We start from the raw sequence: 27,489 nt of genomic DNA on the forward strand, positions 1-27,489 counted from the left end.
TCTGTGTGCAGAACTGCTTCTCACTGGATTTTTTTTTTCACACCATTCTGTGCAAAACAGTGACTGTTGCGCATGAAAATAACAGATCAGTCGTTTCTGAGATACTAACTTGTCTGGCACCAACAATCATTCCACAGTCAAAGTTATTTACATCACATTGCTTCCCCATTCTGACATTTGGTCAAAAAAACAGCTGAACCTGCATACTTTTATACATTTAGTTGCTGCTACATGACATGCCACAATGGCTGGTTAAATATTTGCATTAAGAAGCTGGGGTACAGGTCTACCTAATAAAGTGGTCACTGAGTATACCTATATACTGTATATAATTTTGTCTTTGTAATGGTGCATTGATCACATCTGACATTGCCTCCATTCCTGTGTTTTCCTCCAATTGTATTATTAGTCTGTTTAAACATAATGTTCATGGGACACTTTCAATACAATTGCAAGTTCTGTGGCATTCAGGCTACATATTTGCACTGTATGTTTCCTCCAGAGAGGTCACTGAGCAGGCTAAATTCATTTAGAGAATAAAACACAACATATATCCAACATATCCAACTACAGCATTGTAACTTAGCAACCTGGGGAATATGTCTGGGGTTTATAAACTTGATCATTGAACACGATATTTGTGTCAGAATCATCCATTATTTTTCATTTCACCACATAATTTATTTTAAATCAATTCAATATAAGGTAATTTTCCTTCAACACTTTGGGGGGGAAAAAGGCAAGTTAGATGGCGCTCTTCATCAGTAAAACTGAAGGATGGCAGGGGGTCCTGGAGACTAGGAAAATAATCATACATGATTATAAACATGAAGGAGATACTGAGTCAGCCATCATAGATGCTGTCAAATTCACTGGGTCAGGCAGGACCATTTCTAGAATAAGGTTGAACTCTGATTAAATGCATTTGACTTGCTTTGACGTGATCAATATGTGAATTTTGGATGATGTTTATATCGAGGTAAATCAATATACAGTATGTACCCAATTAATTTTGATGGCATTACTTTTGCCAGTCGAGTAATGGCCTGTGCTTTTGAAGTGCCAAGGCAACGAGCCCCATCAGTTTCACTTCTGGCCAATGTACTGCATAATTCCTCATAAATTCACAAATAGCACTGGAATCAGCACTTTTGCATAATTTAACATGTCTTCAGGATGGCTGAAACGCAGCTGATGCCAACTGATACAGAGGAAACAGACTGCATGAACTTAAAAACTAAGCTTAACCAAAAGTCATTCATTTTCAATGATACACATTTTTGGGGCGCTGCCCACTGACATGTCATTACCCCAAAGCAATATTAACAAGAACTTTGCATTAATTACTGGCTAAAATCCTTTCCAGACTTTTTTGTTTTTTTGTTCAGCCAACCCACAGGCAGTTTCAGAAAACCTGACTTTCACACGTCATTAGAATTGGGGGATTTCCAAAAAACGAGAAATAAATTAAGCACAAGAGGCAAAGTTCGCGGCATGGCTAGATATGTTAGCTAGACCTGTCTTTTCATTTGGCTTCCTACGTATTGTAATGGACTGTAACAGCAAAGTCAGCACCAGCACACTTTGCCAGGCTGTAGCTGCAGTAGCTGCAGTGTTTTGTAGAGATACACTGTGCTGTAGAGCTGCAGTGCCTAGCTACAGCATGCGTCTTCCAGGACGTCTTGAGGTCGAACAGGTTCCTCTGGCTCGTACTCTACATACAGTGCGCTGAAACGTATTTGTCCCCCTCCTGGTTTCAAGTCTTCAGGTAAAATTTTGCCTTAGATGGGAAATGAAAGTATCTCTTACTTCCTCTTCGCTTAAGAGTAAGCAATAAATAAACTTAATTTCCTTTTTTCATGAAAACAGTTAACACCCATACCACCACTGTGAAAAAGTAATTGCCCCTTAAAATTAATAACTGGTTGCACCACATTTAGTGGCAATAATTGCAACCAAATGCTTCCTATAATTTGATACAAGTCGTTCACATTGCTGTGGAGGAATTGACCGTAGCCTTACGTGTGTTTTGGGGAATTTAATAAAATATGAAATCTCTTCAAGCAACTAACGATCAAACAAATTTGTTGTGAAGACCCCATCCACCATGAGTGATGTTGGTGTCGGGGAGGTGACATTGCAGGTGAACGGGAAGCCTGAGGGAAGGAGAAAAGCTCTGGAAACTTTATTCACGTAAAACTGTGACGTCAGAGAACCCACACAGAGCGAAAAACAGGACAGATCTGACCAGGAAGGACACACCGTAATAATACATAGGCTATATAATAAAATACATCTCCAAAGTGTCTCAGATAAGCAATACCTGTGTGACACAGGTATGTGTGTGCGTGCGTGCATTGGTGTGAAAGAACAGTTGATATGCAGGTCCCTTGACTAACCTGAGGAGAAAAGCCAGGCTCCTCTGTCCCAGAAGGAGCATAGTAACGTGACAATAACGAGCGTCGCCCCAGTTAGCAGGTCACAGTTCTGCTGTAGCCCAAACACTCCAGAGGTTAACATGGAGAAGTGTCTACAAGGAGCGTGACTCCCCTGAACCCTGACCCCTGACCCCTCAGCCCGTGACCTCTGCTCCGGACCTGGCGGCCTTCAGAAGAGCTGGATCATGGACTCTCGAGACTTGCCCACACCAATCCACTTAACTGGGGGGGGGGAAAGGGCACACATTAATGTCAACTTGAGAACTTGAGAAACTATTCACAATGATGTTGACCTCTTTAAACCAGCAGCCAGGCACAGAAAGTGTTGCTTTCTGCACAGAACACAGCGGACTGGTGTCAACTATGTTCAGAGACAGTCTAATCAGCTTGTCCTCACCAAACAAAAACAGCCAAACATACTCAAGCTGTCATATGTCTCCAACCCTTACTTTGTCGGTAAAAGTAAAGGAAAATGAGAAAAGGTGTTATTTTGATGAGTCTGATTGTGCTCAAATCTGCGGGAGCTTTTGAACACTTTCATCCTCCAGTTCCTGTGCTTAAGTGGTGCCCCTGCAGCGTCAGGGTGGTGAACCCCGTTTCCTGGAGGGCAGGTGTGCATGCAGCTTTCTGCTTCACCAATTACCCAGGACATGCTCCATCAAATAGCCTCACACACCCACAACACTCTAATAATAAACGGGTGCAAAAGGGCCTATATTAAGGTACAAACGCTTGTCACTGGGGTAACCAATAGATATATAACCTTATACCCCTAGCCAGTAATAAAGTGTATCGTTAGGATACATTTGGAAACTGTGTTCCCTAAAGAGCAAAAACCACCACTGTACCTTTATTTTTTGCTAAATAAGACAAAAATATTGCGAATAAGGTAAGACAGTTTGATTCATTTTGACTTGTCAACTGGCTAAGAAAATTTAATTTGTCAGCAAACATAAAACAAGCTAATATTTTCTACTTGAGAGAAAAAAATAACTTAAGTCTTATTACAAGAATGAAACGATTGTTAAGACCATCGTTTCTTGCAGTGCAGTTTTCAGTTACTCACAAGCTTATCAATGAATGACGCTAAAATGTCAGACTGCATAAATGACTGGGCTAATTAAAGAATTGTGAGCGGAAGCTGGCATGACGTTCAGCAGCCCTCCAGGAACAGGGTCTCACACCACTGCTTTAGACTATGAAGCGCAGGGGCACTGGTATGTCACTGCACCCTCTGGGCGGCAGGCTGTGTTTGCCACAAGCGTAGGGACTGAGTGGGACTTGACCTGCAGGTGAGCTTTGAGTACTGAGCCCATGAGAAAGTACAGTACAGCACCCTTACTGACAGACACGGTCGCGTTTCCATTCCAATCCCTGAAATCAACGAGCTCTTACCAGGCACGTCCAGGTGCTCCTCGATGAAGCGGACGTACTTCTGTGCGTTTTCCGGAAGCTCCAGGAAGGTCCGGGCAGTAGATGTATTGCTGTTCCAACCAGGCAGGGTGTGGTACTGGACCTCCACGTTTTGTAAGACTTCTTGGTTGGCTGAGGAGAAGGGAGAGAGTAAATGATGTTGAACTCAGGCTACAGTGCAGAGATCACAGCACACACAGCTGAAAACTGCTTTCAACCAAAGAGGCACACTCACCTGGAAAATGAGGTATTACTATGTTATCCACCTTGTATGCCAAACCCACTTTAATTTCTGGAAGAACATCCAAGATGTCCAGTTTAGTGAGAGCTATGCTGAAGGAAAGGAATACAGAGATATCAACCAACCATAATACATCCAACCAAAAATTCACAATGCACTCTAAACAGAACAGATCAGTCTGGGTGACCCAGCTCTGAACAGAACTGAGGCAGAGAGAGCCTGAACGATCAGTCTGGGTGACCCAGCTCTAAACAGAACTGAGGCAGAGAGAGCCTGAACGATCAGTCTGGGTGACCCAGCTCTGAACAGAACTGAGGCAGAGAGAACCTGAGTGATCAGTCTAGGTGACCCAGCTCTGAACAGAACTGAGGCAGAGAGAGCCTGAACGATCAGTCTGGGTGACCCAGCTCTGAACAGAACTGAGGCAGAGAGACCCTGAGTGATCAGGCTGGGTGACCCAGCTCTGAAACCTGGCTGCTTGACTCACGCAGTGAAGCCGTTGAGCATGTGGGCATATTTGACGAGGACCAGGTCAAGCCAGCCACATCTCCTCTTGCGCCCCGTGGTCACTCCGACCTCCTTCCCCCGTGTTTGCAGGAGCTCTCCGATTTCCTGGGGTAAGCAAGAGGCAAGGGAGAATTAGGGTGCCTCCACCTTCCAGGAATTTTCTGGAGGTGCACAAAAACAGGGGTTTGTTCAGTTTTGAATGACTATTGAGTATGGTACTCAGACAGTATAGTACAAAATTACAATCACATGCCAATCGTATAGCAAGTTATTATAACCAAAATATTCATGCACCTCTTTATAATACAGCACACCAATTCATAACAGCAGAAATGTATGGAGAGGATAAATGCAATTCAGCTGGTTCCAAGAAAGAGGCTGTACCAGCAAGCAGTCAAATCCTGCAAAGTAACTAAATATGTCTGCTTAGATCATCCTCCGGTGTCACCATTGTAGTCACGCAGGTAGGGAAATATGTGCTCCTTCTGGTCAGCATTACAGCACCTGTTTTTCATGTGTAACGTCATAGCCTACGAATCTTCACAGAAATCACCACACCAAGGTTTTAAATACGAGACTGTACTACAGATACTGGCCAGTACTCAAATTATACACTAGAAGGCACTATTTAGCAATGAACCAGCTCTCAGTTGGCAATAGGGCTTAGAATAGCTCAGAAGTACAGTACACAATCCTATAATATGCCCTCCAATTGACAGTCCTGTTAAAACAGCAGACTACAAACAGCAGCTCAGTTCCACCAGACAAGGAAGTGGAAGGATAGCAAGCCCCTGGGGAGCACCGGGGGGCTCGGTCTTGTGGACTCACGTTGGTCTGCTCGGAGGGGAAAGCACCAATGCCCACCCGGGTAGTGTAGGCCTTGACCACGCCGTACACCTGGCCCACGTTGCGGGGAGGCATGCCCAGCCCGGTGCAGACTCCGCCCACCGTGCAGTTTGATGATGTCACAAAAGGGTACGTCCCTGCAAGAACACAGCCAATCACGCTGCAGCGGGGCCTCCAGCGAGGCGTCGTTCAACGCAGCCGATCGATCGAATTTCATTCATATCGCAAAATTCACAAAGAACGCGCCGCGATATGCTTCACAGTGAGGCCAGCGTGTGTTTTGTTATTCTGTTTCCTAGTACACCTGCCTGGACATGCTCAGTCACAGCGCTATGTGTTTTGACAGAATTTCCATTCCCGAAGAAAATACCACTGCCAAGTGAAACTCTTCACACATACAGTGATAATGCACAGTGCAGAACATTTGCGGTTATTATTAAAGTCTGTTCAAAGGCTGATTCCACCTCACGTTAGGAAAAAACAGCCTGTGTCTATGACAGCAGACATCAAATAAATGGTAAGTGATCTCAATGCTTGATTGGTTCTCCTTCAACTGCAAATCAAAACAGAGCTGATCTGGAAAAACCAACACTGCTACATGAAGACTGAGTGCCCTGTTTGCAGCAAAAAAGTGGCAGTTTACAGCAAAGAAAGTTTTTTTTGCCAAAATTAACATTAGATAATATTCATGTTCCCCAGTTTCAGTCACAGGATATTCTAGCAGGCTTTAATCAAGTGTGTGACTTGATAATAGAGATTTCAGATATGAACCAGCTTTGTAAGTTCATGTGTTGATGATGGATACTTCAGATATAAACCAGCTTGTAAGTTTATGTGTTGATGATGGATACTTCAGATATAAACCAGCTTGTAAGTTTATGTGTTGATGATGGATACTTCAGATATGAAGCATTGTGCATTCATGAGGGCTGCCTCAGGTCTCACTCACCAAAGTCAATGTCCAGCAGGGCGGCGTTAGCTCCTTCCACCAGGATCTTTTTTGGAGGCCCGTGTAAAGCCTCATACATGAAGTGCACCCCATCTCTCACCATGGGCTTTATCTTCTCCGCATACCCCTGAGGAGGTCACACTGTTCCATTAAAATCAGTCTACGCTGCCACGGCAACGGCAACCTACAGCCTAACTACAGCCTAGGGTGGCCTAGGTAGTGGTTAAGGTAAATGACTGGGACAGGCAAGGTCGGTCGTTCTAATCGTTCTAATAAGATCCGCACAGCCGTTGGGCCCTTGAGCAAGGCCCTTAACCCTGCATTTCTCCAGGGGAGGATTATCTAATCAACTGTATGTCACTTTGGATAAGAGCCTCTGCCAAATGCCATTAATATAATGTAATGTAACTTATACAGTAGCTCTTCACCTCTGCTGCCACCACAACCTGCAGTCTATATCCACCCATTGTCATGGCAACCTGCAAACTGTATCCTCCCCGCTGACCTGGCAACCTGATGCTATTTCCCATCAGCCTCTCAGCACTTAGGGTAACAGCTCTTATTCCAACCAGGACCGATAGCTCACCTTCAATCTCTCCAGCTCGCCCTCAATATCGATCTGGAGCGTTGGGTACATAGTGGCATACTGGAGCGCTAAGATCTTAAATCTGAGAGAGAGAGAGAAGAGGCAGGACCAGAGACTAATGCCGTCAGGAAGGGCTTGCATTTAGGGCAGTGGTGTTACAGGGCTCACAGGCTCATGTAGTGTTCATACGCTGCTGTCTGCCCACGCAGAGAAACTGTGCGACATACTGAGCAACATATTCACCATGACACGTAGCTGTGTGTCTGCAGGCTAGCAGAGCCACACTTTGAATGAAAACACTACAGCTCAGACGCCCCTTACACTCTGGGAGGGATTGACCCAGCGTGGAACGCCCACCCCGACATCAGCGCTGGATCCCTGGCTGTCAATAAGCGCATGCACCCCCTCCAAGGCATGAGTCAGCTGCTGACTGAACCCTCCCTAACCCCGGCCCAGGAGAGCCGCAGGGCGAACTGTTTTCCGTTCTCGCCTTTCAGACCCAAGAAACAAGGTGAGGTGAATTAACTGTGTGATCAGACGCTTTCACTGATCAATTAAAAGTGTTGAGTGACAACACAAGCCAGCGGCGCTCCAGGACCAGGGGCTGCACGAGGTGAGGGGCTTAGCCATGCACAGAAAAGAGAAAGGAGACCGGAAGTCTCTGCACTCTACACAAACGGGCCGTCACCTTTTGGAGAACTCCTGGAAATCCGACATCAAGTCGCAGATTCGCAGGCCAGAGCGCGCCGCTTTGGAGGAGTACACCGGCCCGATTCCCTTCTTCGTGGTTCCCAATCTGGACAAGCAGGAAAAGGAAACGGTCACGGTCAGGCGGCAGCGTAGCACTGTAGCGCCAGGCAGCGAGTCAGGGCAGGACAAACGGTGCGGCTGAGAGCCAGGTGTTGTAGATCACGGACATACTCCATATTGTACGCGTGCTTCCTCTCGCACTTCACATTCCTTTGATTAGGGTTACCATAGCGATTTACGCTTCACAACAGGTGCAAGATATTTAACCCATCACTGTCTCCTATATGAGGGTCTGGGTTAACTTCTTTACATCTGCACAGATTGATCCACTGGTACATATTCATATACAAAACAATAATGGGTCTACTCCCTTCCAACCTCGAAATTCAAAATTCACATAGTTATCACCACTGTTCTAGGGACCTGATACTCTTTAAAGTCCCTCATCCCACTCCTGAATTTGGTAAGTTGGGTTTCAGATGAACTCGACAAATTACTTTCAACCCTCTCAGTCCCAATGAGTGCCATATGGCACTCGAACCTAACCACTGTAAAATCCTGTAAAGGGATGGCTTTACTCTTGTTCTGAGCACCTGGTAAAACTGCATTTCTCAACCGAAGCCAAAAGCCCTCGAGATTTGGGTGGCGCCACTTCATACAGGGCTTGGGACTGAAAGGGTTAAACATGCAAGTGACTACGTGACTGAAGCGTGCTCCTGCTCTACTTTTAATAATTGTTATACCTCTGTCACATTCCACATTTGATGTTTGTACATTTTTTCAACTGCCTTGTTGGGTAAGTGCAAGTTTCATGTCATGCCCCCCCCCCATGCAAAGGAGATTTTGACCTCAGTGGGGTTTTCCTAGTTAAATAATGGTTAGAAATGTAGGGGAAATGGAATGGCTCTGTAGGGTAAATGGAATGGTTCCGTAGGGGAGATAGGGTGGTTCCGTAGGGGAGATAGGGTGGTGCTGAGATAGACTGGTACTGTAGGGTAAATGGAGTGGTTCTGTATGGGAGATAGAGTGGTTATGTAGACTCACTTTTTCCCAGCTTGCTGCTGACGCAGCTGCTCCTGAACACCATCCACGGCCTGGTGGAAATCAAACACTGGGCAGAGAGAGCGACAGGGAATTACCCTCGTGTGGGAAAACCATTCCTCAACCCACCCAAAACAAACCTGTCTCAGAGCCAGGGATGAGTTACAACTACTCAACTGCAGTTTAAGCAGTTTGAGTTTGACTGCCTTTACAGCAGCACCATGCAGTGTGTGAATATGAAAAACACTGATAGGTGAGAGTCCACCAGGGTCTAATTAGACTGCTACCTGAAACACAAAACCCTCTTAGGATTGCAATCACTGGACCAGCAATGCAGGGAGGAACCCAGACACCCACAGCCCAAAACAGCGACCGCCTTTCATTTTAACAACTAGAAACCCTCACACAGATGATCAGTGAATATCTAGGGCTGGGCGTGTGTAACACTAGACATTCACGCCCAAACATGTTAGTCAGCTGAGCAGCTCTGTGTGCGTGAGACCTGTTGAGTATATCTGACACACTGAAACACAGTGAAACCTTCCTGAGCAGAGCTGGCATTTCACACGAATAGAGATACTGAGCTCTTACCCAGTGGTCTAGCTCTGAAACAAAGCTGTCTGTCTCTGTATTTTCTGTGTCTCAAACAGGAAGTAAACAGGAAACACTGTAGCGACGGGGCCTACCGATGTGTGCCCGGTCTGAGATGAACAGCCTCGTCTGCCAGCCCTCCAGACCTACGGAGACAGCGAGAGGTTTGGGGTTAAACTCTCCCCTAGGGCGTTCACGCACCCACACGCAGCACCCCTGTTCTCGAGGGCTGGGCCCGGGCAGTCCGTCTCAAAACCCTGGACGCACCTTTTCCCTTTTGCAGGTTTTTCTCTGCCTCTTCAAAGAGGCCAGGTAGATGAATCACAGCTCCATTACCTGCAGGCAAAACAAAAACAACACGTAACATCAACTGAACACATTCCAGAGCCAGAGGGTATTATTTCTGATCTGACAAATACATTACAAATTGGTATATGTGTTCCTGAATGATTTGTCAAGTTAGCCCACATCAATTTTCAGGAGAATGTTCTGCTAAAATGGAGCTCGGGAGAGCCTTGAGGCAGTATCAGGAAAGAACAGATTACATAGCAAACTGCTTCTGTTTAACGCATTGTGAGAATTAAGGTATTTTGATAAAATATTTGTGGAAACATTTGAGGTACATCTATATGTATTATATGCCTTCAAGAATAAAACATTCTAACTAAATTTACAATAGAATATATGTTGCTGTATATATATGTCGTATCCACCTATGAACGACGTGGCGTTGGGGTTGATGATGCCGCTGGGGAGGATGTGAAAGTCGTACTCCACAGAGTCCACCACCACCGTGTGTCCAGCGTTGTTACCACCCTGTGGGACAGACACACCCCATCGTGTCAACAAACACAGCCATGCCTGCCAAGGCCTTCTTTACTTTCAACTCATATTCCCATTGGAAGCAAATTCAAATGTCATTTACACAAAGGAAATACTTCAGCTTTTTCCAACTAAACACACACACCTTTATCCTCAACGTGACATTCTATAGCCTCAACCTTTGCAGATGATGCCTATAGTTTGCATGTCAAATTAATTTGTGTGACATTGACTGCAGGGGTTACATTACTAGCCCCACATTTTAGTCTCCCGGGTAAATTAAAGTGTCGAATATTAACAAAAGAGCACTGTAATTACTGGTTTCATCATTTATGAGGGAAAATGACAAGCAGACAATTCTGTTTTTGAACAGAAATATCGTTGTGTGGTTAAAATGTCTAAAAGCACATTGGAAGCATGTTCACTCATACATGTAGTGAACCTGTTCCCTTAGGTCTTTCCTGAAACAGGTTTAGTGTTTGCTTTAGGCTGTCACGTTTACGTACCACACAGAAAAAGCCGTTTCACTAGATCCAGGTGTTTTTCATTCTGAATTAACTAGTGCAATGGCTTGCAACTCACTCAGCTTGCCAGTGGATTTCTGAGTTGTTGCTAAGCTCATGAACACATATTTATTCATGATATAACAACTCAAACAGCATATTAATGCAGACAGATTTAGAATAAATAAATGGTTAAACTAGTTAATACAGTTGATGTACATTATACATAAACTTTCATTCCTTTTTCAAGGGAGCAATTTTCTATCACTATGTTAACAGGATATACCATTTGAAAGTTTTAAAACTCACGGTTATATTTGTATAACCTATTTCAAGATGCAACTGCTTTAGCGACAACAGTTCCTTATTTTGTAACAAGTTTTGAAAACAATATATTAGACCAGTACACCAGCTTGTTATTGCAAATATTTAATCAGCCAATCATGTGGCAGCAACTAAATGCAAACATAGTCAAGAGGTTCAGCTGTTGTTCAGACCAAATGTTAGAATGGGAAAGAAATATGATATAAGTGATTTTGACTGTGGAATGATTGTTAGTTTGTTAGTGTCAGGCAGGGTGGTTTGAGAATCTTAGAAACAGTTGATCTCCTGTGACGCACAATAGTCTCTAGAGTTTGCAGAGAATGGTGTAAAAAACAAAAACATCCAACCATATGCTACAGCAAAAACAGTTCTTGAGATTTTAAGGCAAAAAAAGGTGAAGTTTTAGAAATTTCAATTAATGGACCTCAATCAATAAATTACTGTAAAAGATGTTATTATTGTGCTTTTAAGCAAAATACAGCATTTTACACCTCATAAGACCCATAATATAATTTAGTTTGTGTCATTTTGGAAATAATGTCCTTTTTGGAAAACTCCTTAGACATAGCTTAGAAAAAAACAATCCAGAATGTTATTTTTGGTGACACTGTCATCAAATTTGAAAAAGGATTTGTCCAGTGTCCAGAATTTGTGGCTGTGACTCTGTGTTTCTAAGCACACCAGGCACAGCCACAATAATCTGTATCCACTCAAAAACAGCAAAAAAGGTTCCACTTACACTGTATTTGAGCTTCTGTAACTTTGTTTTTAGTAATAGAGTAATTCTGACTCTTGGAAGACAAACCCCAAAGGGTTACCTTTCAGTAGCAACCGGGATTATGCCAATAGGTTTCAAAAATAGAAGCCATTTTAATGTCATTTTCAAGCTGTGTGTTAAGTGTGTTAAGAAAAGTTGGTGATACTTAAGGGGTTAAGAGTTCTGGTCCACAACTACCCTATGCTAAAGCTTTTAAGCTAGGGGGGCTAAATAAGGAAATATTTGGCTAATAGTTATATCCAATGTTTGCCTGCCCAAAAATCCCTGTTTTACATTACAGCACAAATGCAAACTGGAACCAAGTTTCCATATTCATGCCAGGAATAGATGATGGCATGCAAATTCTAATGTTAAGCATAGAGCATGAGTCGACAATGCTGCCGATTCTCCGTAGCTGTCCTTATGACTTTGGCTGGGGAAATCATAAATGAAGAACAAATTATGAAAGTGGCTGAGATGGCTATGCTCAGGCTACATGTGATACCTGTCATCATATCGGCTATAATCTTAGCAGCTCTATCTAAATTCATTCTATGCTATAACCGGTGCATATCAACATGGGCCAACACTATCGTGAATCCTCGTCTTAAACTACCCACCACATTAAGAGCCTGATAGAGACGTAGTACACAGTACATGCCACAGAATGACACTATATGGTACTATAACTGCTCAGTCTTTCCATTTTCTTTGTTGCATGAGCACTTGTTCCATCTGGAGCAACCAGCATGAAATTACAGGGGCAGTGGTGTCAGGGGGACTCTAACACTGTGGAATTACATTAAACAGTTTAAGCTCTGCAAGTCGCTCTGCACAAGAGCATCTTATAAATCACTACACGTAAAGGAAGTAAAACACTGTGCTGTATTACATCCAAATATATCTTTCCAAACTGGAAAATGTGCTTAGCTGACGTGCCACCCTTCATGTGACTATAATAAAACCCCGCCGGGTCCAGTTAAGGTCAGGTCAGGCCACTGTAGTTTAAGGACCACTGACGCGGTCCTTCATTAGACATAAATGAAACGGCAGGTGTGCAAAGCAGCTGCCCGTGTGAGCCCGTGTCGCCGGTAAACAGAGTCATGGACAGGGCTGCATGCAGGGAGGCCATGTCTCTACACAGAGATCATATCTCTGCAGGGTCCACATCTCTGTGTAGTCACATCTCTGTGCAAGGCCATATCTCTGCACAGAGATCATATCTCTGCAGGGTCACATCTCTGTGCAAGGCCATATCTCTGCACAGAGATCATATCTCTGCAGGGTCCACATCTCTGTGTAGTCACATCTCTGCACAGAGATTATATCTCTGCAGGGTCACATCTCTGTGCAAGGCTATATCTCTATGCAGAGAGACCACATCTCTGTGTAGAGTCACATCTCTTCAGAGTGTACATGCGTATCTCTGCGTAGAGAGAGAGATCATATCTCTGTTTGTGTGTGACTCTCCCTCCCTGCTGTAATCAGCATGTGTAATTATGTAGATGAAGGAGCTTCTTTCCAAGGATTGTGCCATAAATCACAGCCCAAACCCTGGCCCCCTCGATCCTCCCAGGGCCAAAGGAGGAGCTATTCCTGGCCACTGCAATCCTGGGACAAATTTAGGGGGGCAGGTGGATGCGTCTCCTTTTCTGCAGCACTTATGACACCTTAACCCCCCAGCCCCCCTCCAGCAGGAGGTATGTAAGACATTTAAAGGCATCGTCATAATCTTCACTACGCTAGTACGCTAGTTTTTACTCAATGGACACAATTTAGTAAACTGATGATACACAGCTGATTGGTGAGCACTAGCAGAGTGTGTGCACCTGAGTAACCCCGGCATGATTTACTGATCCTGTCACGGAGGTGACAGGAGACGGTCGCTGACAGCTCCGATTGCGCAACCTTCCTGGTGGACAAACTTTCTTGACACCCAAGATTGAGAAACATTTCAGAAATCAAAGAGTTTTATAGGCGGTAGTCAATAGGATGACATAGCATAAACAATCATCAACGTTTACTAATAATATAGGAATAAATTACCAAAGGGCATACAGAAGTCAATGAGATCTTTCAGGGCCTAGGTAGTTTGGTAATGTGGGCTCTTTGAATGCCTGAGTAATCCGGTGTTTCTGTGCAGGAATGCTCTCGGGGTTGAAGAAATTATGGCAGCATAATTCAGAAGGCATGACACAAACCCTGTGTCAGTCCAGAGAGATTCAGAGTATTTACACCTTTCCAGCATCCAGGATGGATCTCCTGAGATAGGGGTCTCCCCAAGCCCTTTACACATAATGCAATGCCAGGGGGAGTTAACCTGGATCTGACCCGCCCAGACCCACGAGAGCCGGCAGGCCAGGATCCAGTGGAAGGGACCCAGTAGATCTTCTGCAGGATCGGGTCAGAAGCAGGTTTGCCACAGTGTTACGCGGGCAAGGATCACATGTGTGGGGCAGGAAGGGCACCTCATCACCCTCCCAGGGATTCATGGGCCAGTAATCTACAGTGGCTTCGGAAAGTATTCAGACCCCTTCACCTTTTTTTTTGCACACTTTATTGTGTTATAGATTTCATTTTGTGAAAGTGAAATTGTTGCAAATTTATTAAAAATCAAAAACTGAAATCTCTCATTTCTATAAGTACGTAGACCCTCAGTTCAATAATTTGTAGAAGCCCCTCTTGCAGCAATTATAGCTTTGAGCCTTCCCAAAGCCCTTCCAGTGTTGTCTTGGATGTATGCTTCAGGCCTTTGTCATGCTGAAGGTGAACTGTTGCCCCAGCCTGAGGTCACGTGCACTCTGGAGCAGGTTTTCTTCAAGGTATTTCAAGGTATTTGGCTGCATTCATCCGTCCCTTAATTCTGACCAGTTTCCCTGTCCCTGCCACTGATAAGCACCCCCATAGTATGATGCTGCCACCACCATGCCTCACCGTAGGTATGGTATTAGCCAGGTGAAGAGCAGTACCTGGTGTTCACCAGGTATAGTGCTTGGAGTTTGGCCCAAAGAGTTACATTTTTGTTTCATAAGACTAGAGAATCCATTTCCTCATGCTCTCAGAGTCCTTTAAATGGTGTTTCTGCAAGCGGGCTGTTATATGCCTTTTACTCGAGTGACTTCCGTCTAGCCACTCTACAATAAAGACCTCATTGAGTGCTGCTGAGATGGTTGTCCTTCAAGCAGGTTCTCCCAGGTTCTGTTAGAGGCCATTGTGGTCTTACAGGTAAAGGTGGACTTCCAAAGCTCTGTTAGAGCAGTCATTGTGTTCTAACAGGTAAAGGTGGACTTCCAGAGCTCTGTTAGAGCAGTCATTGTGGTCTAACAGGTAAAGGTGGACTTCCAGAGCTCTGTTAGAGCAGTCATTGTGGTCTAACAGGTAAAGGTGGACTTCCAGAGCTCTGTTAGAGCAGTCATTGTGGTCTAACAGGTAAAGGTGGACTTCCAGAGCTCTGTTAGAGCAGTCATTGTGGTCTAACAGGTAAAGGTGGACTTCCAGAGCTCTGTTAGAGCAGTCATTGTGGTCTAACAGGTAAAGGTGGACTTCCAGAGCTCTGTTAGAGCAGTCATTGTGGCTACACAGCTAACATATCACCCATGAAGTGATGTATCCCAGGGTGCTGAGTGGAACATGAGATGAGGGGTGATCTGTGATTGACACATGGAAGCGAGGGTCTGTTTACCCTTCTGGCAGGAGATGGATGATGGAGAGGCCTATGCTTCTGCAGCCCTCCTTACATACATACCAGGCCACTACTGCAGCCTTTTGTTAACACATTAACATTCCCACAACACACCAACACACACAGGCACGCAAGCACGCAAACACACACACATTACATTTGGCAGATGCTCTTTTCCAGAGCGACCTACAACAAAGTGCAAAGTGCATACCCATAACCAGGGATAAGTGCGCTGAAAGACCCTAGAGGGAAGTACAGTTTCAACTGACTCCCACACACATACACACATATGGACACACACATGCACACACATATGCGCACACACACAGGTTCATGCAAATCCACACATAGAACCACAACCCCAGAACCATACCATTGCACCACACACCTTTACAGCTGAAACACTGTCTTACATATCTTTACAGCTGAAACGCTGCTCTTACACACCTTTACAGCTGAAACACTGTCTTACATATCTTTACAGCTGAAACACTGTCTTACACACCTTTACAGCTGAAACACTGTCTTACACACCTTTACAGCTGAAACACTGTCTTACATATCTTTACAGCTGAAATGCTGCTCTTACATGCTTTCAGAGGAAAACACCCTGAACTTTAGCTGCAGTTCAGCTCCTCCCCTCCAGCTGCAGACACTGTGATAAGAGGCCGTGACATGACATAGTAAAAATAACCTGATAACTATACGTAAAAAAAGATGCCATATTTTGCTCTGCAACTGTGCTGTAAACATAGCCAACTGCTTTTTATCAGCACTACCAAATTTCAATCAACTGCAGATATCCCATGTTCAACAGTACGCCTCAAGACTGATTCTTTCAAATACCTTTTTTTTTAAAGTTCCTATTCAACATTTTATTTGCAAATAACTTTGTCATGTGGATTTAAAATGAATTTGCAATAAAATGTGGCCATACTGCATGCAAATATTAAATCCGAAACGAGTTTTGTTGCCGGTCCATGCAAACGAGTTCATGGTTGTCCTGTTGCAGGACACTGCTGCAGACAGGAATAATCTGTCTTGATCCAAAAAGGTGAGTGCTTCCAAAGGCATCAACTCCCAAACATACAGGTGAAGGGAGAACCCTTCAGCCTCATGCAACACACTGTTTTTCATTCAAACAGGCAGTATCTCCACACACATCTGCATGAGCTCTGCATAAACCCTAACCCTACTAAGTCTTTTATTTTTATTTTTTTCTTTATTTGGCACGGCACTGGACAATTTTAGATTTGTAATCAAAACGATTCACATGCGGCGAAAGTGCATATTCTCAGATTTCATTTTTTTTTTCAGCTTTTCAGCCCCCCCCCCCCCCCCCCCCATTTCATGACACCATAATGTTTGGGACAAATGGCTTTGCAGGCGTCTGACGAGTCAGGGGCGTTCAATCATTTTAAACCTTAGTGCAGGTATAAGAGGGCTCCCAGTATCTAGTCTTGATTATAGGCTTTTGACTGCTGTGAGAGTCTGCTATTGCCATTTATCAACATGAGAATCTGATGTGCCAATGGAAGTCAAGGAAGCCATTATTTGACTGAGAAATATTCAGAGACATAGGCCAAACCTTTGGCTTACAAAAATCAACTCTTTAGAACATCATTAAAAAGACAGAGTGCTGGTGAGCTCAGTAATCGCAAAGGGTCTGGTCTGCCAAGGAAACCTCTACAGTTAATAGCCAAAGAAGACCAAGACCAAGATTTACTTGTATCGGAGTAATAAAAAGTGATGTCATATATACATGGTGATAACAAAGTGTATAAAAATAGCATTAGATAAAAGCTGGAAATGTGCACTTTAATCAATTGTTTGATGAAGAATCTAACACTGTGGAGTACAGAACAAAACCAACACAAACTATATCTTTGTCCCAAACGTTATGGTGCTCACTGTACATATCAATCAGAAGAGACAGCTCTAGCTACATGCAATAAATAAATATATTAGACGTGAAATTACTAAATTACATAGTTTTACGTCATCTGCATGGATGTTAAAATAAATAAATAAATTCCCAGGGGGCTACAGTGTTTGTGGGTTTTTATGTCTTCCTTTCAATCTGCTGCCAAATAAGGCACTGAGAACAAGGTGTGGGTATTTTAGCCAATCACTGACTTAAGTGAACCACTGGTGCCGCGAACACCGCGAAGAACAGCAGACACTGCATACCTTACCGGACTGGAGTCTGACACCTGTGATGTGTTATAAGACAACTACATTTCTTATATACAGGCCTAACAGTAGCCAATGTAGAATGAACATTACGTTTCCGTTCAAAAAGTAAACAGCAATAAACTGTGAACAGATTGCCGTAGGACCACGCCCACTTCCAGTCTCAATTTAAGCCATCAGGTTTTCACACAAATCGTCAGAAAGTTAACTAACTGTACGGTTAACTAGCATCCAAGAGCTGGAGTTATTGTCGAATCTTGAAGCAGATTCGCCTACTAACTACTATCAAACGCTGTCACTGTCGTCTAAATGACCTGCATAAACCTTGACGTGTTTTATATCACATGCGCTACTGGGCAATAACCCGAAGCAGGCTGCGACTGTTCAGACTATACAGTATGTATCTATCTTATCTATCTAGCTTGCTTAACTAAAGTTACCAGCGTATTGTGTAGCACAATCGTTTCACTACCCTCGCACTTTCTGAAGCTGGACTCATACTCAGACCCTGCAATGCTAATAGCCATTCCGTAAACATTACCTGACATCGGCAGACAATATCGGCGTCCTGGGCAAGCAAGTCCACGACTTTCCCTTTGCCTTCGTCTCCCCACTGAGCTCCGAGCACCACCGTTACTTTGATGCCAATATTCCCACTGGCCACGCGCGGATCCACGCCACCATTTTGCGCTATGTGCAGCTCCGTGCTCCCCTTATCTGACATGACTGTCTACTCGGCTATTTGCAGACAGTTTTCTGATAGTCTCCCTTACTCTAACCCACTAACGTTAGCTAGTGTGTGCGCTCAGGCTTCATGCATTTAACCAGACACGCCCCCAGCTCACTACCAGAAACTAACAGGATAAACTGCAACTGCATACTTTCTAACAAAATACAGCTTTAATAGCTACCCTATATGTAAGGTTCTGTAAGGGAACCTATAGCCTACGTGCTGGGCGACGAATCCAAAAGTGACACGACTATTAAGAGTCCTTTATTTAAAACAAGTACCTCGTCCAATTCAGTGAATAATCGCCACGTTTGTCGCTAGCTAAATACAGTAGCTAATGTTTAGGAATTTCAATAACATAATGCTTCGGGATTACGTTATTGAAACGAAATGTAGGCCTACTACTGGGAGACAAATTTCATTGGACTATTAAACTATTCAACTATTACGTTTTAACCCTTAAACGCTGAAACTGTTATCTGTGGTCACTTACAGTAAATAAGGCTGTTTACATGGCACAGACAGCATACTTGAAGTCAATTTAAGCGCTGTGTGAATAATCCGCATATCACAGAGTGTCAATTGGGAGCCAATTGATTAACATTCTGCTGGCGAGACGTGGTTGCAGGGAAATTTTATCATAACTTTTTTTTATTTTTAACCAGGGCTGACACATTGAGATTTATAACTATTTTTCACGTGAGCCCTGAAGCCTACATGTTGTCCACCTGGAGGGAGCCCACCCAAACATGGGGAGAACATGCAAACTCCACCTGGAGGAAGCCCACGCAAACACGGGGAGAACATGCAAACTCCACACAGAAAGAATCCAGCCAGCCAGGATTCTAACACAGAACCTCCTTCTTGCCTGGCGACCACCACGCCGCTCACATCTGGTCAGTACCCAAGTAGAAAGAATACGTCGACTGGACAGAGTGCTGTTGAACTGATTTCAGAATGTTTTACTTCACAGCGTGTTATTTTGTTTTTGTTTTATTTTTTTATTATTTTTTTATTATTATTATTATTATTATTATTATTATTATTATTATTATTATTTTACTACAGAGATGAAGCTCAACCACTTTTACACGAATTTTGGACTACCCTCATGGCTCATTTTGAAGAGGGTTTCCACGCACTGTCAGTTAATGTGTCATCCTGTCACGTCAGTATTACAGACTGAAGTTGTTTGCTCTGCTTGGACAATTCTTTGGTCGCCTGCTAAGAATAATTGGGAAACTATTAACCAAACTTTATAATGTGTGGATCCACATCTGTGTCAGTGTGTGGGCACCTAGGGGTTGGAAAACCTAGTAGTGCCAGAAATATTTCAGGTATTTTCTCCATCCAAACCTATAGCAGTATAGTCATGCGCTGGAGGTACTCGACGTTTCAACATTATTACAGAAAGTATGACGAAAGAGAGGATAATTTAAGTATAAAAAAGGTCTGTGCAGTTACTCATTAATAATTGGATTGGCTAAATAATAATTTGCGTGCATCTTGATTAAAAACATTTTTGTAGCATCAGATACTTACCACATGGTGGCAGTATGCAACACTTTTGTTAGTTGAGATGAACATTCAGTCCACGAAATGGCAATGGACATTGACTAAAACCTCAGGCATTCTGTTGTGTTCACATGTTTAATGTCTATTTTATTCTGCTTTCGATGACGTAATCTTGTTTTAATTTTTTTCTTCGTGAGGCGGCAATATCTGTAACCACAACACTACAGATAAGTATACCGGGTGTGCGCGCCCAGGTTTATGAAAGAGCAGTAGATTTCCGAACAAGTGAATAAGGATCAAGGGATCGAGCCAGCTGTTGTTCCAGGCCGGCTAATCGAGTGCAGGTCTGTAGCCGTGAGAGACTACCCCCAATGCCCTGAAAGAGCCGCTTCTTTATTTGTGCTGAATCTGCTTCCATTTAACAAGAGGCGGTGTAGTTGAATAAATACACATTCTCTGGTTCTGGGTTTTTTCGGACTGATGATAATTTTATCAATTTTATTTCATACAACCTGGATGGCAAATATCACTCGGAAAGCGTTTTATCCTAAACCAGCGTCCGGTGTTCTGCCAGTGTTTCTGAGCAATGATAGCTGAAACCTGCTGTCTAGTTCTGTCGCTTGAAGCTAACTAGTTGGTTAACCCGTTTTTTAGTTATTCGTCTTCTTTAGAACTACCGTTAGCTAGGTGGAATCAGATGCCGATATCTCCTGGAGCACAAACGTTATTCAGCCGCTGGACTAAGAGAGGCTGAAACGTTTGTTAGCTTACTAGCTAACGTTAGCCAACTAAGCGAAGGGACGGCATATTTATAGCCGCTAGCTAGTGGTCTAATTTAACTAGCTAGCTAGCTGCACCCTGTGGTGTTTGGGCCAACATCTGGAGACGGAAAAAAATCTGATGGCAAACGAGCCGATCATATTGAACGTTTATGATATGGTAAGTACCAAACTTAGCTCCGAAATTGCCTTTGTACCGGACTTGTTAACATAACATAAGCAAGTTGCTGCCTAACGTTACTTTTCTGATTAACGGTTGCAAATGTCGGTGAACAAAGTATTTATCGCAACTATCTTGGGAAGAATGATTAACTGACGTTAATGTAACGACGTTGGACTATAAGAGGTATATAGAATATATTTATATATTTTAGCTTGGTAACACGGACACAGCCTACAAAGGGATGCAAGTTATCGAGCTAACGTTAACCAGTTTGCCAAGTGCCATTTGGCACACCCTGCAGCGTCATCATATAACTTTTAACGTTATTAACAAGCTAAAGCGTTAATCAAGCCACTTTGGCCCGATACTCTAATGCAGCTGCAGTTGATAGTAAAATTATGTGTGCCATTAAAGTCAGTTAAAATCCGCAAATCACTGGATCTTTAGATGTGGCTGGTACATCTTCATGAAACTAATATTAAAAACACTTTAAATAAACAGAATTCACTCGTGGTAATACGTTTGTAACGGATTTTATCGAAAACCTGCTGTCCAAATTGACTAACAGTTGGCATGACACGGATAGTAATTTATATTGCTATTACAAGTTTTTCTTTCCCCCAACTATGTCAGGACCCCGCTTGGTAATCAATTGGGTAACCTTTAATTTGCCCGAAATAATCTGCATCAGATGTACTTTCCTTAATATTCAGGTTACATATCCCAGTCCGTTATCCCCTTTCCTTGTTTGGTATTTAAAAGCAGTCATCCTAGCCTAAGAAAATATGACATATCTAATATTAATTCAGGCACAGAGATTAGCTCTGTTTGATCAGGACTATGTTTTAAATATTAAAGGCAAGGAAATATTAGGCTACTTTATCAAAAGCTAGCCTATAGTATGTATGAAATATGGTACCTGAAAATAAACGTGCCGAGAACTTAAAGCTTGGTGTATTGTTTTTATTGTCCATATTCCACTCAGTGCATCAGTGTATTTAAAATATATATATATTTTGTATTGAAATGGAATCATATCAAAATATTCAAATTGAATCGTGGTGAAATTAGAGATTTCATGATACATTGAACAGTTTCCTAAAGAATTGTAATTGAACTGAATCCTTGTGAGGTTACAGGGAGGTTTACAACCCAATAAAATAGCGAAACATCAATACATACTATTCACTTAAATCTTGGATTCTCTCATTACCTTGAAAAAAAAAAAAAAATTTCTGTAGTATGGGAGAATGAAACCCTCCCTTGTTCCTGTAGCGAAAGTTACATTACCCTGTCATTGCTTCAAAGAGCGATAGCAACAGCGCTTGTATGCTGTAAGACAGTGGCTGACCTGTATTCCCTTACTCATTGTTCTCAAAGGCAATCCTCTTATAGAACACTGTTCATTGTGTTTTCTGTTTTTTTTATTGTTTTGATCACACCTTTGCCCACTTTTTCCTCATGCTCCAGGGTGTTGTGTGTAAATGAAGGAGATCACAAGCAGTCTTTCAGCAAGTAGCGTTTAATGTTTACTGGAGGGAGAAGAAATAAACTGCCGGACCATCAGTTGGTCGTTTCCTAGCAGTGCATTTGGCATTAAGTTGTGAAATGCCATATTGGTCCTCCTCATTGCTCTCCAGATCCATTTGTACATCAGGAGAGAGAGAAACAAACAAGGAGGGAGGGAGGGAGAGCGAGACAGAGATGGAGAGAATGTTTCCCTGCTTTAAGAACAAAGAATAAAGTGTTTCCCTAACGTGGTACTCTGGTTGGGTCTAAGGTTCTGACTCGCTCTGTGAATAAGCTCAGGATCTGACCACTGCAGGATCCAGACCTGGTGTCCAGTAAAGCAGTCAGATCAGCTCTCTGTGATCCAGACCTGCTGTCCAGTAAAGCGGTCAGATCTGCTCTCTCTGATCCAGACCTGCTGTCCAGTAAAGCCGTTAGATCTGCTCTGTGATGCAAACCCACTGTCCAGTAAAGCTTGATCTCTTGTGTGCCATCATGCTCTCAGTCTCAGAAATAATTATGTATGTTAATGTCATAAGGGCAGTCTGACCTTTTAAACACATACTGGCACATTACATTACATTATTAGTATTTGGCAGATGCTCTTATCCAGAGCGATGTACAGTTGATTAGACTAAACAGGAGACAATCCTACCCTGGAGCAATGCAGGGTTAAGGGCCTTGCTCAAGGGCCCAACGGCTGTGCAGATCTTATTGTGGTCACACCGGTATTAGAACCACCGACCTTGCGTATCCCAGTCATTTACCTTAACCACTACGCTACAGGCTCACCGCAAAGGCTTAGCTGGAATTATACCTGAAAATCTGTCAGAAATGGCCTCTTGTGTGGGTTTTGATAAATGAATAAACTTAAGGAATAAAGATATGGCCATTTGGTAACGGGCTGTGGAGCCCCTCACAGGGCTGACGGACTATGTCCGAGGAGAGGAGGCAAATGGCAGCAGGGCCGGGGGGGGGGGTTTGCTCTATGTCCTGTGAGGTTTCTGTGATTCGTTATGTCCCTCCTGACGCTTACAGCGGGGCCCCCCCAGTGGGGAACCTGCTGCTCGCTGTGCTGCACACCGCTTCGTCACGTAGGACCCGGTATGATTCACTGCCCTCATATTGAACTGTGGGCCATTATTGATTCTCACAGCTGTAAGCCAGTGGGGCCTGGCCGGGGCTTCCCCTCAGCAGCTGCTCAGTGATTTCTGCTCAGACCGTTGTTTCCGCAGGCGCACTTAGTCCTTCTGCAGTTACTCATGTGCTTCTCCTCTTCTTTGTCACCCATTTGCCACTTATTTAGCGGGCCTCCCAATAACATGATATCACACTGATGACCAATAACGAGACTCTGCTGTCTCGCACTACAAGCCAATAACAGGACTCGGCCCTTTTGCCCTTTCGCACTACCAGCCAATGCTGAGGTGCTGGGCCCATGACGGGTTGCGCTCGCGCATAATTCTAGTGGTGAGTTTCCATGGTTACAGGGGGGGTTGGGGATTGGGGATTACTCTCACCCCCTCTCTTGGGTGTGGACGCAGCTGTGTTGTGGAGCGCATCTGTCTGCTCTGGGCTGCTGCCCCAGTTTGGTTAGCCCCCCGCCCCCTCACATCCCCCTCCAGAACCCCAAAGTCTGCCCCGGTGCACCGTCACGGCAACCCACAGCATCTGCCAGTTCCTGCAACCTGCTAAACTGCACCCCTGAGACCAGAGACCTGATCCCCATGAGAACCAGGGGAACCTGCTGTGCGTAGGTGAATATTGCCAGTGTGTATGATTGTATCTGCGTCTGCTGTATTTCAGCTAACTTTAGGAAAGCATTTTAAGAGAACTGGGATTCGGGATGAGAGTGAGGAAGTAAACTGGCTGTTTGAAACTACAGTATGAACACTGAGCTAAGAGCACTTTCATGTATAGGTTGTGATCGCCATAAGCAGTTAGCCCAGGCCGTGATGCAGTACGGACCTGCATCCAGTCTCTCAGTAATAGCTGTGTTCTCCTGTCATGCCCATCCTCTCCTGCAGTTCACTTTACATCGATCCTCCATCCCGCAAAGCACTCGTTGATGAAGCCCAATGGACCCTAAAGCATGGCTAAAGATGTCTACCTCAGTAGACTTTAATGTTGAATTTAGAATCTCCATACAGATGGTATTCTCTTTGCACCAGTTTGTTTTTGCATTTTCATGTAAGTATTGGCGGTGGTGCTACATTACTGTGTCCTACTGGGGACCGGTGCTTCAGTTTATGTTGAAGCCACTAGGGGGCTCACTGCACCTGTTATTCATAATTTGTGGAAGCGATCCCAAACGTGCACTAGCATTCTTTTTTTTCTCAGTGATGTTCCAAATCGTTTGTTTTCCGTCAGCCTATGTCTTTGACAGTTTTTTTTTACATTTATTTATCAGCCTCTTAATGGCTTCCTTTACTTTAATTGGCACAACTCTGGTCCTCGTGTTAACAAACATTAATAACAGACTCCAATGGCAATCAAAGGCCTGGAATCAAGACTCGATACTAAAAGCTCTCTTACACCTGCACTAAAGAAGCGATTAAATACAGCTGTCTATTCAGAAACAGCTGAGATGTGAAATGTCCAATTACATTTGGTTCCCTAAAATGGGTGGAGTATGTACAATATAAAATGTGATTCCTACAAGGATTACTCAATATGGATGTAAATACCCTCAAATTAAAGGTGATTGTCTGCACTTTAAACTCATGTTTATTCTTTCTCTTCAAATCCAATGTGAGTGGGTCTGGAGTACAGACCCAAAAGAACAGAAATTCTATCACAAATCCTTACGGACTGCACTGTATAACAAGTCCATACTCTGAATATGTGGCCTTTTATCTTACACAATTGCTTTAGTGCTTTAGGTGAATTGCTTCCCTGATTGAGTGAGTTGTGAGTGATAATCATGAGTCTGTGAGTGATAATCTGTGTCTGTGAGTGATAATCTGTGTCTGTGAGTGATAATCTGTGTCTGTGAGTGATAATCTGTGTCTGTGAGTGATAATCTGACAGGGTGGTAGCACATGGCCGATGTGACTTTGTACTCCTGCTGCTTTTCAGTACTGGATCAATGAGTTCACCAGCTCTCTGGGCATCGGAGTCTTTCACTCTGGGATCGAAATCTACGGCAGAGGTAAGACCGCCTGCAGTGTGCGTCACACAAATGAACTGTGCTATTCAGGGGAGGCGCAACGGGGAGATTGGACGGGTGGTGCTGATTGGGAGATAGAGTGGCTGGGTGGTGCTGAGGGGGAGATTGTGCTGGGTGGTGCTGATGGGGAGATAGATTGCCTGGGTGGTGCTGATGGGGAGAGTGGCTGGGTGGTGCTGATGGGTGGTGCTGATGGGGAGATTGTGCTGGGTGGTGCTGATGGGGGGATTGTGCTGGGTGGTGCTGATGGGGAGAGTGGCTGGGTGGTGCTGATGGGTGGTGCTGATGGGGAGATTGTGCTGGGTGGTGCTGATGGGGGGATTGTGCTGGGTGGTGCTGATGGGGGGATTGTGCTGGGTGGTGCTGATGGGTGGTGCTGATGGGGAGATCGTGCTCTTTTTCCAGAGTTCGCCTATGGGGGACACCCGTACCCGTTCTCGGGGATCTTCGAGATCACCCCTGGCGACGCCACAGAACTCGGGGAGACTTTCAAATTCAAGTGAGTCTTAAAGACAGTCTATGTTTCTGTGCATGCAATCTGTCCCCACTAGCAGAAAGCACTCTTGACTCTTCTGTGGTGATTTTCCCACATTCCCGGTCCCTCTCCCAGAGAGTCCATCGTGCTGGGCAGCACGGATTTCACGGAGGAGGACGTGGAGCGGATTGTAGAGGAGATGGGAAAGGAGTACAAAGGGAACTCCTACCACCTCATGCACAAGAACTGCAACCACTTCTCCTCTGCCCTCTCAGAGGTAGGTCAACACATTGTTGGTCTGTGGCTGTGGCTGTGTCAGTGTCTGTCGGTGTGTGTTTGTGGGGCTGTGCAGTTATGTCGTTGTGTTGCGATCTCATTGCTCTCTCAGATCCTGTGTGGGAGGGAGATCCCGCGCTGGGTGAACAGGCTGGCCTACTTCAGCTCCTGCGTGCCCTTCCTGCAGAGCTGCCTGCCCCGGGAGTGGCTGACCCCGGCCGCCCTGCAGTCCAGCGTCAGCCAGGAGCTCCAGGGCGAGCTGGAGGAGGCGGAGGATGCGGCCGCTTCCGCCTCCCTGCCTTCCTGCTCCGCCTCTCAGCCTCCCCGCTCCGCCTCCCTGCCGCCCCGCTCCCCCTCGCCGCTGCCCAGAGCCAAGCGCCAGTCACGCAGATAGGCCCCGCCCCTGCCCACTGATTGGACTGGCCACTGCACCCCACCCAATCGTGCCAGCCGGCTGCAATAATCTCCTGACTCAGACGGAAAGTTCCGGTCTGCGGGCGGCCTCAGTGCTGGAGCTCCGGCCTCCCAGGACTCTACTTTTATAAAAATGTAAATCTCAAACTACTTCTTTTTTTTAAAAAATATTTTTGTCGTTTTTTGTTTTTTTGGGATTCTTCTTTGGCCTTTTATTCCTTGTACATACTCAGGATATGTGGTCTAGTTATAACACTTGTTTGTTTTGCCTTGTTTGTACACTTTGTCTTGTTTTTTTGAATTTTTATTTTATTTTAATGCAGTAGTCCGTTGACTTTTCAGTAATGCACACGGTGCATTTTAAAACTTTTTTAAAAAAAAAAGTTAAAGAGGTTTTGTTTACGAGCTGCGTGTGCATGCATGCGTGTGTGTACATGTGTGTGCGAGGCCGTACATGTGTGTGCGTGCATGTGTGTGAGGGTGTACGTGTGTGTGCATGCATGCGTGTGTGTACATGCGTGTGCGAGGCCGTACATGTGTGTGCATGTGCGTGCGTGCATGTGTGTGAGGGTGTACGTGTGTTTGTATGCATGTGTGTGTGTGTATGTGTGTATGTATGTGTGTGAGGGCATGTGTGTGTGTGTGTGTGTGAGGGCGTGTGTGTGTATGCATGTGTGTGTGTATGTGTGTGTGTGTGTGTGTATGTATATGTATGTATGTGTGTACGTGTGTGTGTGTATGCATGTGTGTATATGTGTGTGTGTGTATGTGTGTGTGTGTGTGTGTGTGTGTGTGTATGTGTGTGTGTGTGTGTGT

The 27,489-nt window shown here is 44.4% G+C and overlaps 2 protein-coding genes across 3 annotated transcripts; one reads left to right on the plus strand and one right to left on the minus strand.

The window, feature by feature from the left end:
• Positions 1 to 2,163: 2,163 nt before the first annotated feature.
• On the minus strand, positions 2,164 to 18,536 carry LOC133118332 (adenylosuccinate synthetase isozyme 2-like). The gene is made up of 13 exons (XM_061228226.1): positions 18,185 to 18,536; positions 10,076 to 10,178; positions 9,630 to 9,698; positions 9,458 to 9,508; positions 8,775 to 8,841; positions 7,669 to 7,776; positions 6,981 to 7,062; positions 6,395 to 6,521; positions 5,428 to 5,582; positions 4,580 to 4,704; positions 4,087 to 4,184; positions 3,834 to 3,983; positions 2,164 to 2,660 (listed from the first exon to the last, which is right to left on the minus strand). The coding sequence occupies exons 1-13, from the start codon at positions 18,365 to 18,367 to the stop codon at positions 2,608 to 2,610; spliced, it is 1,371 nt and encodes a 456-aa protein (XP_061084210.1). The 5' UTR covers positions 18,368 to 18,536; the 3' UTR covers positions 2,164 to 2,607.
• LOC133118333 (deubiquitinase DESI2) lies at positions 17,864 to 27,286 on the plus strand. 2 transcript variants are annotated; one of them, XM_061228227.1, is made up of 6 exons: positions 17,864 to 18,039; positions 19,039 to 19,269; positions 25,418 to 25,490; positions 25,914 to 26,007; positions 26,119 to 26,260; positions 26,372 to 27,286. In XM_061228227.1, the coding sequence occupies exons 2-6, from the start codon at positions 19,123 to 19,125 to the stop codon at positions 26,651 to 26,653; spliced, it is 738 nt and encodes a 245-aa protein (XP_061084211.1). In that variant the 5' UTR covers positions 17,864 to 18,039; positions 19,039 to 19,122; the 3' UTR covers positions 26,654 to 27,286. The 2 variants fall into 2 exon arrangements, with proteins under 2 accessions (XP_061084211.1, XP_061084212.1); XM_061228228.1 differs by lacking the exons at positions 17,864 to 18,039; positions 19,039 to 19,269 and adding an exon at positions 20,270 to 20,827.
• The last annotated feature ends 203 nt before the right edge of the window (positions 27,287 to 27,489 follow it).

Source organism: Conger conger, chromosome 18, assembly GCF_963514075.1.
Source record: "Conger conger chromosome 18, fConCon1.1, whole genome shotgun sequence".
In the NCBI taxonomy this organism is placed as follows: domain Eukaryota; kingdom Metazoa; phylum Chordata; class Actinopteri; order Anguilliformes; family Congridae; genus Conger; species Conger conger.